The sequence below is a fragment of the Nicotiana tomentosiformis genome, chromosome 10, assembly GCF_000390325.3.
Source record: "Nicotiana tomentosiformis chromosome 10, ASM39032v3, whole genome shotgun sequence".
NCBI lineage: Eukaryota > Viridiplantae > Streptophyta > Magnoliopsida > Solanales > Solanaceae > Nicotiana > Nicotiana tomentosiformis.
Window position 1 is genome coordinate 14,618,938 of NC_090821.1, and position 16,215 is coordinate 14,635,152.

General features: G+C 37.7%; 2 protein-coding genes across 2 annotated transcripts; one reads left to right on the forward strand and one right to left on the reverse strand.

Moving 5' to 3' along the window:
• Positions 1-240: 240 nt before the first annotated feature.
• LOC104111547 (protein EARLY FLOWERING 5) lies at positions 241-9,772 on the reverse strand. Its single transcript, XM_009621262.4, has 9 exons — positions 9,433-9,772; positions 8,309-8,402; positions 7,203-7,288; positions 4,498-4,547; positions 4,307-4,376; positions 4,141-4,222; positions 3,637-4,055; positions 3,019-3,498; positions 241-752 (listed from the first exon to the last, which is right to left on the reverse strand). Exons 1-9 carry the CDS (start codon positions 9,511-9,513, stop codon positions 540-542), a joined length of 1,575 nt encoding a protein of 524 aa, XP_009619557.1. The 5' UTR covers positions 9,514-9,772; the 3' UTR covers positions 241-539.
• A 727-nt stretch (positions 9,773-10,499) lies between these two features.
• Positions 10,500-13,311, forward strand: LOC138899795 (uncharacterized). The gene is made up of 5 exons (XM_070186488.1): positions 10,500-10,858; positions 11,484-12,034; positions 12,296-12,427; positions 12,519-12,861; positions 13,194-13,311. The coding sequence occupies exons 1-5, from the start codon at positions 10,500-10,502 to the stop codon at positions 13,309-13,311; spliced, it is 1,503 nt and encodes a 500-aa protein (XP_070042589.1).
• Positions 13,312-16,215: the final 2,904 nt, after the last annotated feature.

Sequence of the window (16,215 nt, forward strand, 5' to 3'; positions counted from 1 at the left end):
ACCCACATCAGCCACATGGGCAACCCAAATTATTTCCTTCAAATCTAAACTCACGCAAGTAATACACGAGTAGAGAAATCAGGTAAGATGGAGAGTGTATCCAACATTGCAACTCTACACATCATTTGAATCAGTCATAATTGGTCCAAGATACTTGCAGATTGGCTTTTTTGGCAGTCAGACGCTCTATTTGAGCGTTAAAGTTGAAACCATCAGTCCAATGAGAAGCAGCAAACCATGTAGGAGCCTGAAGAGTGTGCTTTTAGACAATCAATTGTACAATATTTTCCTACCTACTTCAGGCTAATGCATATATTGCCTGTTAAAGGGGGGGAAATGAAAGACAATGAAAAATACAGAGGCCACCACGATGCATTTACGCAAGTTATAAGATGGTTGACACGTAGAAGCATCATAAAGTTATGGACACCAAGAACATGAGGGATGGCCCAAGTAACGATTGAAGATCCATCAGATTGCCCGTTGGCATTTCTTTCCTATTGACTGCTATCCTGATTCTGTTGCTATTAGCTACCACTTCAGCTATCAAGAGCACCAAGTGCTTTCATGTCCTCCAAGAATGCTGTATACGAGTCATCAACGCTTTGAGGTTTTGGTGCAGATGCGCTAGTTGATTCATGCTTGACAACAGCTGGAGCTACTGCTGGCTGGTTGACAATAATCGTGTTCGATGACTTTGGTTTGGGTTTTGGAACTGCAGATTCTCTCCTAACACGCACAGAAGCAGGAACCTGCACGAAAACAAATAAATAATCAGGGTAAGTAGCACATAATCAATACTCCCGAATCAATTTTCTATTTCTTTTTGTTTTCCCTTTTTGCATACGGTTATCTAGTGCAGATCATAATTGTGGATATCCATATTCCGATTTCTATTTTATGGATAAGGAAATAAGCGAAAAGGAAACCTATCATTTTATTTCATCTCTACATTATAGAGTGCATGATCTAATATTGCTCAAGTAATTGAAAGAATAAATCAAGTCATCTTGGGTTTCACCATTGCAATTTATCTTTCGCAATTTGATGAAAATCCTCATCACATTCTCTTCTTAAAGTTGATCAAGGAGAATTTTCATTTTTACACGAACTAGATCATGACGACCATTTTACTGTTTAAAAATATAATAGGTAACAACCAAAGATACCAAATACTATATACCATAATCCATCAACCAAATAATTAGATGTATCTTCTGTCATGTAAACATAGAATGTTCATGGCGTTCTGATACTAAATCACTGAAGTAAAAAATGATGAATGTTGTTTTAATAAAAAAAGTTACAATAAAGAGCCTGAATTTTTACTTCTTTTTAAAATATGTTGAAGTCAGTTTTAGCCTTTCACGAGTGACATTTAGTTTTAGCCTCTCAGAGTGACATTCCTTTGAATTTAGAGCATATGTTACAATACAAAAGTGATCCAGATCTCAGCATCTAAATATTACGGAGTAAGGATATTGAAGAGGTGGAAAAGAGTACTTGCAAATGAATCTTGTCATGGTAACCAAGCTGGACCCAATGATACAAGATTGTAATTATTGCCATTGGTACCCTTTTCAGCAGCTCTGGAATAAGACTCCATCTGCATCATTTATACAAGTACATGCAATTATTTTATCCTATGTGGAGGGTTGGGATTATTCTCCATTTCATATATCATATAAAATGAAGATTACATACCCAACAAACAGGATAATTCCAGTATTCCACTATCCTTTTCCCAATATCCTCCTCCTTCCCCTCTTTCTCTGTACCACATCTTTCTCCAGAGCTTTCCTTTCTCATCAATTCCCACAATCATTGGTGAAGAAACTTAACGAACAAAGGCTACTAGGATTTTGCTAATAGACGATGAAGAGGACTGCAGCTAGGTTTCATTTAATGATGAGAAAAGCTTGGCTGGGCTTCCATCTAACCAAATCAGGACAACCGTGGTTACGATTTGATCAAGTCACCTCCCCTGTTTCCTTTTCTTTTTCTGCAATTCCTAAAACATCTTATGTCAGCTATATCTTATCACTTGTGCTGTATTTTAGGTTGTTTCCAATTTTTCCTGTTTTTCCATCTTCTCTTTGCTCTAATGTGTTGTTTTATAACAGTGTTCTAACTTCTAACCGGCTAGGGCATATCTCGACTATTTCACCGTGTACCAGCTACCTCCCATTAGCACATGTACCACTCACTCTACTCACCAAGGCTTAGGCAGATGGAAGAAATCACCTAGAGCTTTTTTTGTCTCTATTGAGATTTGAACCATGGTCTCCCATGGTTTACCCACTTTATTAAGGCTAGACCACACCCTTGGGTGCCTCATTGTTGATCATTTTGGAATTAAAAAATAACTTGTCAAAGAATCATGTTGATGAAGGTTTCTGCCATGATAAAAAATTGACATGTTGATAAACTTGTCAATTTACTTTTACTTTGCAGCCAAAATATTTGATAACCGTTATATAAGTTCATTTTAAACATCTTACCTATCATTCAATAATTCGAAGTCATTTAACAATCAATTTTAAGACATTGCGATATTTCCCTTACCAAATCAACTTTCTAACAACTATATGAATGTTTTCTCCAACTACTACTAATATTATATCTAAATCAAATTACTTTTTAGTTCGACGCTAATGGGACAATCAGAGCAATTATAGCACTTACTGAAATATTTTGCACTTAAAAAAACTATACTTGCCCAAGAATGTTTTGGGTATATTAATTTTAGTGCTGCGTTAAACCAAAAGATGGATTAAATTATGCAAAGTTATCAACAAGTTATCTAATACCTAATCCAGTACACCAAATTATGGAAAAGGGTTTGAGTCAGCTCATAATTCCCTCCTGCAGCCTAGTCAGAGGAAAAACAATATGACCTAATCCAGTCCAGTCTACCAAATGAGCCTAAAACTACATTTAGAGGTTGGCCTAATGAAAGTGCCAGACCACAAAAATTAAGTATAAGCAAGAATTTGAAATGTTATCAGAGTAACTAACCATAGCTGTAAGTTCTGGTGTATGCTGAGCTAGAGGCCTCTTAACAACGGTTGAAGCAGCTGATTTAACATATGATGGCTTCTGAGTGGCAAGTGGTCTGGCACCATCTTGTAGATAAGGAGGGGGACCAGGCGGAAGTGGCGGTCTCATCATTGGTGGAGGACCAGGAGGAGGTCCGAAAGGTGGTCTTGGCATAAGTGAGAGCATGACTCCAGGTGGAGCAAGCTGGCCGGCAATTCCAGGTGGTGGCCGCATGTCAGTCGGGGGTGGGGGTGGAGGGAACCGAGGAAGTCCAGGAGGTAATACATCATGATGCAAAGTTGGGACCATGGCAGCTCCAGGAACTGAAGGCTGTTGCCTTGGAGGTGGTGGAGGTGGCGGTGGCAATCTAACATGATCTTTTGACTCTGAGGAAGCTTTAGCATCAGATTCAACAGATGTGCCATCTGACTTCAATGGCAAGCCCGGTGGAAGAGGAGGCTGAGCAAGCACAGTGGACCCATGAAAAAGCAAAGAGATCATCACTAGAAAATAAACATTATATACATATCCAGGAATTCCAAAGAGGAACTCCCTCGAACATATATTTTAAATAAGTTAGTGAGAAGACAAGACTACCGGCATTAGTTCTACTGAAGCTGGATTGTCCAGGTTATTTCTATCCCTTTCACTTCCACCAGTGCCGGGGGGAGGAGGTTGAGCAGATGGCTGAAGGGGAGGTGCGGGAGGTGGAGGAAGTGGAAGGTGAACGGCAACCTGTTCCTTTGGTGGGGGACCAGGAGGTGGTGGGGGCAAAGGAGGCAGTGGCAATGAAGTGCTCATTTCTGTCACGGGCTTTGGGGGCATAGGAGGTGGAGGTGGTAAAGGTAAAGATGCAGGCATCGCAGACACATCCACAGAATCTGCATCACCACTCTGGGGCAATGGAGGTGGTGGAGGTGGTGGAGGAAGAGTTGATAAGCTGCCATCTTCTCCATCCAACTGTGATGATGATGCTGTACCGCTTGATGAAGCCGCAGATAATGGTACTCGAGATCCTGTAGTTTGAAGCATGAATAGTATCAGAGAGACGCACACACGGAAAGCAACATTAAACTCACTAGAGAAGTGAATTATACACACCAATGGATGACTTAAACATAGGAGGTTTTCCAGGAGGAGGAGCTCCAGTTGGATTTAGAGTAGGGTGATAGTAGACCGAGTCCTGCAACCACATATTGCTAGCTGTGATTCACAGATCAGCACTAGCTAATTCCACAAAAAATGTAGGAGTTAAGTGAAAACTTACTTCAGGTTTTGGATGCTTGACCATTTCTTCCTCTTCAGCAGAGGTCCGCCTTCGAGGAGGGCCCAAGTGACTGTTGGAGAAAGTTGAGACAAGAGAACTAAGTATAGAAGAGAGTAATTTCTTGATTTTAGGGGTTGGGTGGGTCTGAGGATCGAAAACACATAAATTAGAAAAGGACCGCCTTCTTTTACCTAAACATGACTGGCTGTTCGCCCTTTTCTTTCAGTTTTTCTTCATACTCCTACCAAAAAGCAAAGCTTTAGAGTGAGTAACAAATACATCCCAATCGAACTATAGAATCAAAAGGCTTAGAAGCTGATACAAGAACACAATAAGAGTTTAACAGTTGCCATCACAATGGAGAAAGCACAAACATGACATGAAAAGGAAAAGATATGTCCAAGTAAAACATATTAACTGAGAAGGAAGGTTATATTTCAACCATCTTCCTGTATAGTCTAGTTAAACCACTCAATGCTATCAGCTGATCTCCGAAGCATCTTTTATCTATCTCTCCATATCAGCCTTGTTCATGACTCTTTTGATCATTATGAACAGTTGTTTACGATAAGCAAAGAACTTTTTCTTTTCTTTCTTTCTTGTTAGGGGGTGGTGGAATATGTGTCATGGAAATACTTGTATTTTTTCTAGAGCTGAATGGATTTTCAGTAGAAGTTAGAAGTTGCTTTGCTCAGTAACTATATAAGAAATATATAAGAAACTTCTGTCTGAACCATAGCACTGATAAAATAGGCAAAAAGGGGAAAAAAATGAAAACCTACTCCAAGTCTCTGAGAAGTTAAAAGGTTAAAGATGACCAAAGTAGTCAACAGCAACACGAAAGGTGGAGAAGGGAAGCTTCACCTAAAAATACATGATAGCAGTCTCCTTTATCCAGCCTTTCCCTCGTTAAAATTCAAGAGCACCTAGGATGCCCACAATAGTAAATAATTCTCTAGGATACTGAAATCAAATTTACCCAACTCTGAAAGTGTTGGCACTTCATATAGAGCTAGAAATGAGACATATTGACATCAAAACTTGTGATACAACTTGATGTTATGTTTAACTGAAATTTCTTCTGGTTCACTTAGAATATAAATTGCTAAAAGAAATTTTGTGAAAAACAAAAAATCAAGACGTGAATAGAATGACGGAGAGATCAATTTAGCCCAATTATGTTGAAGTTAGAAGTGGGAGCGTGAGAAATCTGGGCATTTAGACTTCCAGAAGAGTCCAAAGCAATAACCCTTGACCATATGTTTTTGAAGTTAGAGAAATCTATGTTTCTAACCGTTCTCAAAAAAAGATTTAGAGAAACGCATGTGCCCAAGCTGGTTCAGACATCACCATTATCAAAAAACAATTAGATACACCTGTCTCATTTTTACTTCCGTATAGCAAAACCGTTTTTCTTTGGGGAACTATCAAAAATCCCTTAACAATGTTATTTTTAAACAAAACACCGGAAAAGGAAACTCCCATTGGAAAAGAAAATGAAAGATTGACATCTTTTCTCTCCAATTCCATGCAATAACCAACCTACCTAAACTTGCCCATCCCCACTTTTCCTTTGCTCCCACAATAAATTTGAACAAAAGCAAAAGGGGAAAAAGTTTGAAGGCATTCAAGTATAAATGAGATATTGGTGATGCAGATCTTTTGAATTTCTCGAAAAGCATTATTGCCAAAAGGCTATGCTGGTTCATCCACAAAGAAGAGAACAGTTTTGTCAGATAAAACTAAAGTGGATTTTGGTAATATGAATATCTCCCTTCCCTTCTTTTTTCTCAAAGAACAGCGGTAGCTCTCTTTTACTAAGAACTAAAACTCTATCAAATGGCTCTCTCATTAATCCCCCAAAATGTTGACAAGATTGCTAATGCTTCTTGTACATTCTTGTATGGTACTTCTGTGAAACCATTCTCTTGGATCCTCAAAGTAATAAGATAGAACACTCCGATAAAATTTGACCACCAGTCTCAAGATCAAGTCTCTTAACTAGCTCAGCAGCTCATGATCTAAATTTGTTCTCTGCCACTTCAATTGGCATCCACAACGTCCTAAGCCTAAAATTAAACAAAAAGCTTTCACGTGTTTAAAGTTGCCAGCTGCACCAATCTTATAGTGAATTCTGCTGGGACTTACCTGATACGAGTATAAATTTAACACAGCATTTTACACGAGAAGAACCAACCATCCCACGAAAAAACAGATGACGATATCAATTTAGAAGCACCAAATATTTTGCTGTAAAATCAACTCGTTATGCAATGTTTTTCAGCATGGTTTACACTGATTAGCACATTTACTTCTTGATCAGTCTAATTGGCCTGTTATATGATCGGGAAAGAAAGACACCTAACATGGAGAGGCTAGCTCATTGCAAATAAATAGCTGTGGGACGCCTAGCAGCCTTTTCATAACAACTAAATATTATATTCCTTGCTTATCTTACCTATGGAACATAGTACCCAGAACAAGATGTGCCGTAAAGGATTGAAGGGATACCTATTTTTATAGAGTAGATGGAAACATAATCTAGAGGAATGGTTGAAAAAAGATATTAAGCTACATAATTACAAGTTGCTAATAATCTCAAGTTGCTAATAATCTCAAGTTGCTAATAATCTACAGCATACATGCTGTTACTACAATAGCTCTATGTTCTATCTCCTAAGGTAACGGAGCATTTAGTATGGGCATTAACTTATCAGACAATGACATTCAGGCATACATACTAAAAGAAGCAGCAATATAGAATTAGCAGGCATGGCATACAACAAATTTCTTATTGCGAGGACCTCTTATCTTCAACGATCATACCTAAGGGATCTACGTGTATTTTCTATATAATCACCCTAATAAAAGCACCAGGCGCACAAATAAACATTACCTTTCTCTTTTTGAGAACAAGATTAAGTGTATCTTCAAGTTGTCTCTTTTTATGTTTCCTTGCTTTGTCTAGCGCTCCCTCCGCCTCTGCATAAATTGATTACATTCAATTACAATAAGATTTTAATCTTCAGAACATCACAAATAATAATACAAGCTCAACCTTATTCTTTTCTTGATAGACAGTGCAACAATTTCTTCTTATACTTTATTGGCCAAACAAAGATGCATGACAGATAAACTAGTCCATCCACAGCTGGACCAGATTTTATTTGCCGAGTAATAGCATCAAAGGATGATATTTTTTCATAAGTAATAAATGAATCAAAAGATGAAAGTAGCTATTCAAAATTCATCCACCCAACCCTTTTCCTGGTTGACCCAGAGGTAGGTTCCAGCAAGAAAACCTCAAATTTTAAGTAACCAACAATAATCAATATGAGTTGTGTTATCATAGAAGTAAAGGAAAAATGCAATGCAACTAACAGTATAACAAAACAACAGTGAGTGCACTATTGGCTAGTTATCAGGCTGTATAACCTAGTATTCTACAAGAAGATTGGATTCAATCTGCTCACCACAATCCTATTACTACCACTAATATACTCAAAAGAAAAATCTTGCCTCAACCACTCCCATCAGGTATAAAGTTTTCACCTCAATTAACAAAACACAACTAAAAAGCTATGAGACAACTACAAACTATGTAAAATATTTAACCAATTAACTCAAAATGACAACAGGTCCAATGTTATATTACTGCTGGTAACCACTCTTCAGTCTCATGAATTTTTCTGAAGTCATTCTCCGAGCTTTAACTAATCCACTTCAGAATATGTCCTACTTCTGTCCTTCCTCTCCTTATTGCTATTATTTTACTGAACGTGATATAGGCATTACTTTATAATTCTCAGTCTTTCTTCAATGTCACTCAAAACAATCTCCAGAATTATCAACGTCAACAGAAGTGTTAAGCACAAGAGCATTTTATTCAATAGCAAATGATCCAAAAACAGAGCATTTTATTCAATTATATAACAAGAAGTATCACAGAGTTCAAATGCAGCAACTTATCCAAAGAAAAGAATTATATGGGGAACAACTTACTCATCACTTCTAGTTTCTGAATCTGATCTTTTAGTTGGTCCGGATCCTTCTTCAATATACCCACTTCTCTCACTTTCTTCCTCTCTTTCTTGTTCTGGGAAAAATAAAAACCAAAATAAATAAATTCCACATAAACCTCACCTAATAACTTGTTATGGGATATTCAAACAAATAGATCTTCCTTAGAACCATCCCTCAATTTTCCTTCTGTTTCCAATAGATGTCTCATAAGACTCAAAGCTTGTTTGTGCATACATAAAAACATAACAATAGGCTTCAAGTTTATGTTCACCAAAGCATATAAGCAAAACATTTAATCTAAACATCCCCCCGGAACCAACCAATAATGAAAGTATGAAATTAGCTGCACAATAGAATGGGCACACCACTATATGCATTGGCACGTGCTCTCCTAAGCACGGACTATATGGGTCCCCAAATGTAGTTAAAAAATGGGTAAGGGGTTTATCACATTTCCCCCTGGGTGTTACGGAGTATAAGTTCCCAAGTGAAAAATCAGCAAGGGTTCATATACTAAAGAATCCTCAACATATTCTGCTCTATTTGTTTATTAAGACAATTATTGAGTATTAGAGTGAAACAACCCCAAATGATACATTTTTCTTTTTTGAAGACAAATTATTGAGCATTAGAATAAAATGACCCCACTGGATTCCGAACTAAATAGATTATTCATATCATTGCCAATGTGGCAGTTGGGATTTGAACCTGAGACCTAAAGCAACTTTTGAACCGCCTTTATTGCTACACTAAAAATTTTCCTAATGTCAAGGGGATTCAACAGCTTATATATAATCAAAAAAGATCGTTGAAGTTGAACCCCCTTCCATCCACCTAGTTCAGCCACTAGTTCGTCGCTCCAACTAATGTTGTAATAGTCATTGTACTATAGACAACTCTAAGGAAATTTGTTAGTATATCAATTTAAGTCCAAAACATTTACTCTTTAGATAAATTATTGAGTAATAGAATGGAAATACCCCCAATTGATCCATTTTTAAAATCTATTGAGTATTCACATAATCGCCCCCAACTAGTACAGGCACAGTAATGATGTACTATAAATAACTCTAAGGAAGCTATTAATTGAGATAAAAATATACCCTTTTCAATTCCCTTTTGCGTTGTTCCTTGCGATAAGCGTCGGTAGGGTTCATGACTTTGCCTCCTTTGGTCGTCTTCATTTTGCGCTGCTGCTTTTTTGCTCCCTATTCTCCGTTATTGAAACTCGCTGTGATAATTCGATTCCCGAGCCTAAACTCGGGCGCCGGTGATAGAGAATTCCGTTGGGTCTATTCGGGGATTTACCTAAATTCTGGTTCTACGGACCCGGCTTTGGTGATGGCTCTACTTCGATTTTATATTAGGGGAAAAACACCTATAAAAGTTAAAATATTATAAAAGAATTCTAACCCTCTAAATAATTATAATCCCCTACCCATTTAATAAACAAACAATATCTCAAAATAACTACCCACAGTAATGCCCTACCTATAAAAACGCAAAAGCTGCTCAAATTTTCAGAAAATTAGCGCACAAAGATTACCGACATCTGTTGAAGATTTGAAGATCGCCACCCTAATTTGAAGATCGAAAGTGTGAAAAAATATAGTAAAGATGCTGATTTCTCTTTAAAATTTGAGTTCTTCTCCTTAAATTTTGTAGAAGTAGTTGATTTGACTTTGGAAGATGCTAAAACTTTTGATGCTCAAATTCGCATCTTATTTTTTCGATTTTGATTTCGCATATTACATAAGTTTAGCGCTCAAACTTCTGAATTTTTAGCTGAAAGTTCTGTTCTCAGTTTGGAGATATGGAGATCTGGAGGTTTGAATCATAACAACTGATTTGATTTCGAAAAATCTTCTGTTGAAATTCAGTATTTGACATCAACACTGTTGAAATTTGCATTGTCGAGATTCAATTTCGGACATAAAAGTAGTTATTACTTCAGAATGGAAAATATACTAACTCTGCTGCAGCATAGTGGAGAATGGATGATAACCATAATTTCATAAACTTTCATGTTGATGCAATTCTAATAAAGACCTGTTGGAAATTTGAACAACTTCTCAGATAAATTGCAAAGCAACTGCAAAAGGACAGTAACACAATAGTTATTTAGTATGCTATTGCTCAAGGATATCCACCAATTACAATTTGCACCGATATGAGTGTTAGTGTCTACATGAAATTGAAAAAATCAAGTGCAGGGATAACAGCATTCCCACTATGTTTGTCGTTTGCTAAAAATACTATAACTGCAAGCACCTCCAGTTTCGATGTTGCTACAATTTCATCAGAAATTGCACAATTTGAAAGCAATGATATGATTAGTACTTTTGATGTGCAAGAAGGAGATGACACTGGTATAGAACTTGATGATGCAAACATCATAACTGAACAATTTCATCAAAAAGTTGAAAAGGGACAAATTTACAAAGACAAGAACCTGCTGGCTCTCGTTATGAAACATTATGCCGTAAGAGAAAAATGTCAATATCTGGTTAATAAATCATGCCCAAGAAGGTTCGTCTGCATTTGTTCAAGTAAAAAAACTATGTGATGCCTATATAATATATCAGGATGCTATATCGGTATATTATGTGAGTATAGAATTCTACCGATTTGTATGTGTGTTTTTTATCAGTAAAATATGATACAGATATAGTATATGACTTTGCTATATCAGTATACTATGTAAGTATAGAATTATATTGGTTTGTGTTTGTATTTTTTTATCAGTAAAAGATGATATAGATATAGTATATAAGTATGCTAAATCAGTATACTATGCGAGTATAGAATTATACTGGTTTGTCTGTGTTTTTTATCAGTAAAAGATGATATTGATATAGTATATAAGTATGTTATATCAGTATACTATGTGAGTATATAATTGTATTGGCTTGTGTGTTTGTTATTATCAGTAAAACATGATACTAATATAGTATATATGTATGCTAAATCAGTATACTATGTGAGTATAGAATTGTGATGGTTTGTCTATGTTTTTTGTCAGTAAAATATGATACCGATATAGTATATAGGTATGCTATATGAGTATACTATGTGAGTATAGAATTGTATGGGTTTGTGTGTGTATTTTTTATCAATAAAATATGATACATAATTGTATTTGTATTATAAACAGGTATACCAATGAATGTATGGATGAAAGATGCACTTGGAGACTTAAAGCATCAAGCCTGCGTGCATCAAATATTTTCCAAGTGACGAAATTCAATTCTGTCCACAGTTGTTTAAATGATAAGAGATTTTGTTCACAAAAGCAAGTTGTCTCAGCTTTTGTTGCAGTTGTGGTACAAGATAAACTTGTTGACCCGCAAACCATATATACATCAATAGATATTCAAAGAGACATCCAAAAAGCATATGGTATGGACTTAAGCTACATGCAAGTATGGAGATCAAAAGAAAAAGCAATTCAATTGTTGAGAGGAATACCAAGTGGGCAATACAAGAAAATACCAACATATCTTTATATGTTAGAGTACGTTAACCCAGGATCAGTGACACGACTACACACTGAAGTAGATAGGAGCTTCTTATATGCATTCATAGCTATATATGCATCTATTGGAGGATGGATCTATTGTAGGCCAACAGTTGTAGTTGATGGAAGTTTTTTAAAGTCAACATATAGAGGGACCATACTCACGGCTTCCACGCAAGATGTAGAGGGTAAGAAAAAAAGTTGTCTCAGAATCAGTATTGAATAATTGATGTACTTTACTATTTTAAAAATACAATCCAATTACATTCAGTTAAAGCAACAAAAAAGATTTTCAAATATCATATGACACCAATATGATATATAAGTATACCAACAGAGTATATAATTACTTTGCTACATACCTGCACCTACCTATGATTATACTACTATATGAAATGATAAATTAACATTGTGCGTTGTAACTAATATTTTTTCCTTTGCTTTTACAGGACAAATGCTACCCCTCGCATATGTTATTGTTGATTCAGAAAACGATGCATCGTGGGAGTGGTTCTTCGTGCAGTTCAGAGAAACCTATAGACAAAGAGAGGGAATATGCATTGTATCAGGCATGCATGATGGTATATGGAGAGAAACTTCGATTGTCTATCCAGAAGTCCCTCATTGTGCATGTATGTTCCATCTGTGGAACAACATAAAGACGAACTTCAGGAAGAGCCAACCAAAAGCAAATCAAAGAATTATACTTTGCGTTAGCAAGAGCATACACTGTTGAAGAATTCAACAGGCATATGGCAGAGTTAGAAGCTATTGATAGTAGAGTGAAAACATACCTGATGGATATTGGATATGATAAATTATCCCGGGCGCATTTCAAGGCAAATAGAACCATGACCATGCCATCGAATATTGCAGAATCAGTAAATGCAACAAACAAGCACGCAAGAGACCTCCCAGTTGTGAATTTGCTTGACTTTATGACAACATTGATTCAGAAATGGAATTACACCAAACGAAAGGATGTCGTGGAATTATTTATGAAGATCGGTGTAAAGTATGAAAAAATATTGGTAGATATACTATCTTATCACAGACGATGACGGTATGCACTTTTAGAATCATAAAAACACTGCATGTACTATAGTTTTATTTCTGCACCTTAGAGATTTCACTAAACAACTACATATTGTTATTAAAAAAATACTATTACTTCATACAACTAATGACTTTTCTTAATTAAAATTATATTAGGTGTTTCCATCAACTCAATTCTTACATTTAGTAATTGATGGCCAAACAAGAAATGTGGTGTGCCTACATGAAAAAAAAACTGCACTTGTGGAAGGTTTCAGCTAGACAATATTCCATGTCCACATGCAATGGCAGTTATACAAAATTCCATATAGATTCATACAAGTATTTCTCGGATTACTACAGCATAGACTACTTGCTGAAAACATATGAGATACCAGTAAACCCTTTGCCTGATGAAACAACGCGGTAAATTTCAGAACATGTCTCTTCGCAGGTGGTACTACCACCAAAAGGAAAAATCAAACCAGGAAGACCTAAAAATAAGAGAGGCATAGGAGGTTGGGAAGGAAATACAGTTACATGTTATCACGACCCAAAACCTAACCCGTCATGATGGCGCCTATCGTAATACTAGGCAAGCCGACCTTTCCAAAACACTTTCAAAATTTAACAAAAATGAATTAAGACATTTAAAATAACCAGAGTTTTTCATAAAAACGGGGGTAAAACACAAACAAAACATAAGTGCAGAAAAATAGCCCGACATCGGGGTGTCACTGAGTCATGAGCATCAGACAACCAATCTAGAAACAGAGTCTACTACGGTCTGTGCCAAATGCTAATACAAGAGAGAAAAGATAATACGAAAGGAGAAACAAGGACTGCGGATGCCGGCAGCTACCTCGTAAGTCTCCGATAATCAGCTCGCACGCGAACTCAGCGACTGCCAGAACCGTACACACTTGGATCTACACATGAAGTGCAGGGTGTAGCGTGAGTACAACCAACTCAGCAAGTAACAGAATTAAATAAGGAACTGAGAAGCAGTGACGAACTATAATAATACAGATCATTTCAAAAGTTTTCAGTAAAGAGTGAACATGCTTTCAAATTCGGTGGTATAAGTCAAATCGGTTCGAGCTCAAGTAAAACAGATATGAATCTTCCAGAAATTTCACAACAACATCAGATAGCAACTAAGTGCAACAATAAATAAAAGCAAGTACAGCCTCTCAAGGCAGCAATCACTCATCTTATCTCAACAGCTCACACTCTCGGCTCTCAGCCCTCAATTCACACTCTCAATAGGTACCTACGCTCACTAGGGGTGTACAAACTCCGGAGGGGCTCCTTCAGCCCAAGCTCTATATTGTTGTGGCGCGCAGCCCGATCCAATATTGTTGCGGCATGCAACCCGATCCAATATTAATGTGGCGTAAAACCTGATCCAATATTGTTGCAGCATGCAACCCGATCCAAATTTATATAGCCCGAAGGCTTGTTGCGGCGTGCAACCCGATCCAATATACCTCATAGCTCGCAGCTCGGCACTCAGGCCCTATCTCAGTCACTAACCTCTCCAACCCCTCGGGCTCACAGAATATCATAATAATTAACCCAAATAGAGAATACAACAAGTATCAACAAGAAATGAAAGGGAACAGAGATATGACACACAAGTAAGACTGTGACTGAGTACAAGACAGCAATTAGCAGTCAATTCAATATGTATACGACCGTTGCGGGTCCCAATAGTAATATCATATGGCCTAAGCATGGTTTCTAACATGAAAGGCAGTCAATTGCTCAAAGACAAGGAAAAACAAGTAATAACAATGGCTATTTGACTTTACAGTCTCACGGGACGGACCAAGTCACAATCCCTCACGGTGCACGCTCGCACACCTGTCACCTAGCATATGCGTCACCTCCAAATATTCACATTATACCAATTCTCGGGGTTTCATACCCTCAAAACCAGATTTAAGACTGTTACTTACCTCAACAACGTAGAAATCCTACTCTGAAATGCCCTTGCCTCTCAAATCGGCCTCCAAATGCCCTGAATCTAGCCACAAACAGTACGAGATAATCAATATTGGCTAAAAGGATCAATTCCAAAAGAAAACTACTAAACTCTAGCCCAAAATCCGAAATCGGCTCACCCCCCCTCCCGGGCCCACGTCTTGAAACCCGACGAAAGTCACAAAACCCGAAATCCCATTCACTCACGAGTCTAACCATACCAAATTTATAAAAATCCGACCTCAGTTGCCTCTCCAAAACCCCAAAGATCACTCTCCAATTTCCAAGCCCTAAAACCCCAAATTTCCAACTCAAATCCCTAATTAGGTGATGAAGAAAGCCATAGATTCACGAAATTTAGACTAATCTGGGTTAGAATTACTTACCCCAACGTTTTCCTTGAAAATCCTCGAAAAATCGTCTCTCTCCCGAGCTTTCTCAAGTCCAAAGTCGAAAAATGAAAGTCCAACCCTCGAGCTGGTGTTTTTCTACCCAGAAATACTACACCTGCGAGTCCTCTTGTCGCTTCTGCGACGCCGCACCTGCGAAAATTCCATCGCAGGTGCAGATTTCACTTAAAAATCCTGACCTCGCTCCTGCAGCCCCAAGACCGCATTTGCGCCTATCGCAGGTGCAGGAATCCATCGCACCTGCGGCCATCCTTCGCACCTATGCCCAGCTGCCCGTATCTGCGACCCTCGCAGGTGCGGGAAAATATTTGCACCTGCGGCTCCTGCCCAGCTCCTTCTTGGCCACATCTGTGGCTCCTTATTTGCTTCTGTGAACTCACACCTGCGGTTCCCACTCCGCAGGTGTGGTTACACCAGTAGCAGCAGCTTCAGCTGCATTTCCTTAACTCCCTTCAGTCCGTTAACCACCCGAAATCACCCCGAGACCCTCGGGGCCTCAACCAAACATGCCAACAGGTCCTATAAACCGATACGAACTTAGTTGAACATTCGAATCACTCCAATCAACTTCAAAATACCAAACTACACCCGGATTCAAGCCTAAAGAACTTCTAAACTTTTGAATTCCACAAACTACGCCGAAACCTAACAAACCACGTCCGATTGACCTCAAGTTTTACACACAATTCAAAAATGAGATCACGAACCTATTCCAACTTCCGGAAATTCATTCCGACCCCGATTTCAAAATTTTCACTGCCGGCCAAAGTCGCCAAAATTTTAACTTTTGCCAATTCAAGCCTAATTCAACTACAGACCTCCAAATCATATTCCGGATGCACTCCTAAGACCAATATCACCTAAAGGAGCTAATTAAACCATCAAAATTTAAATCCGAGGTCGTTTACACACAAGTCGACATCCGGTCAACTTTTTTC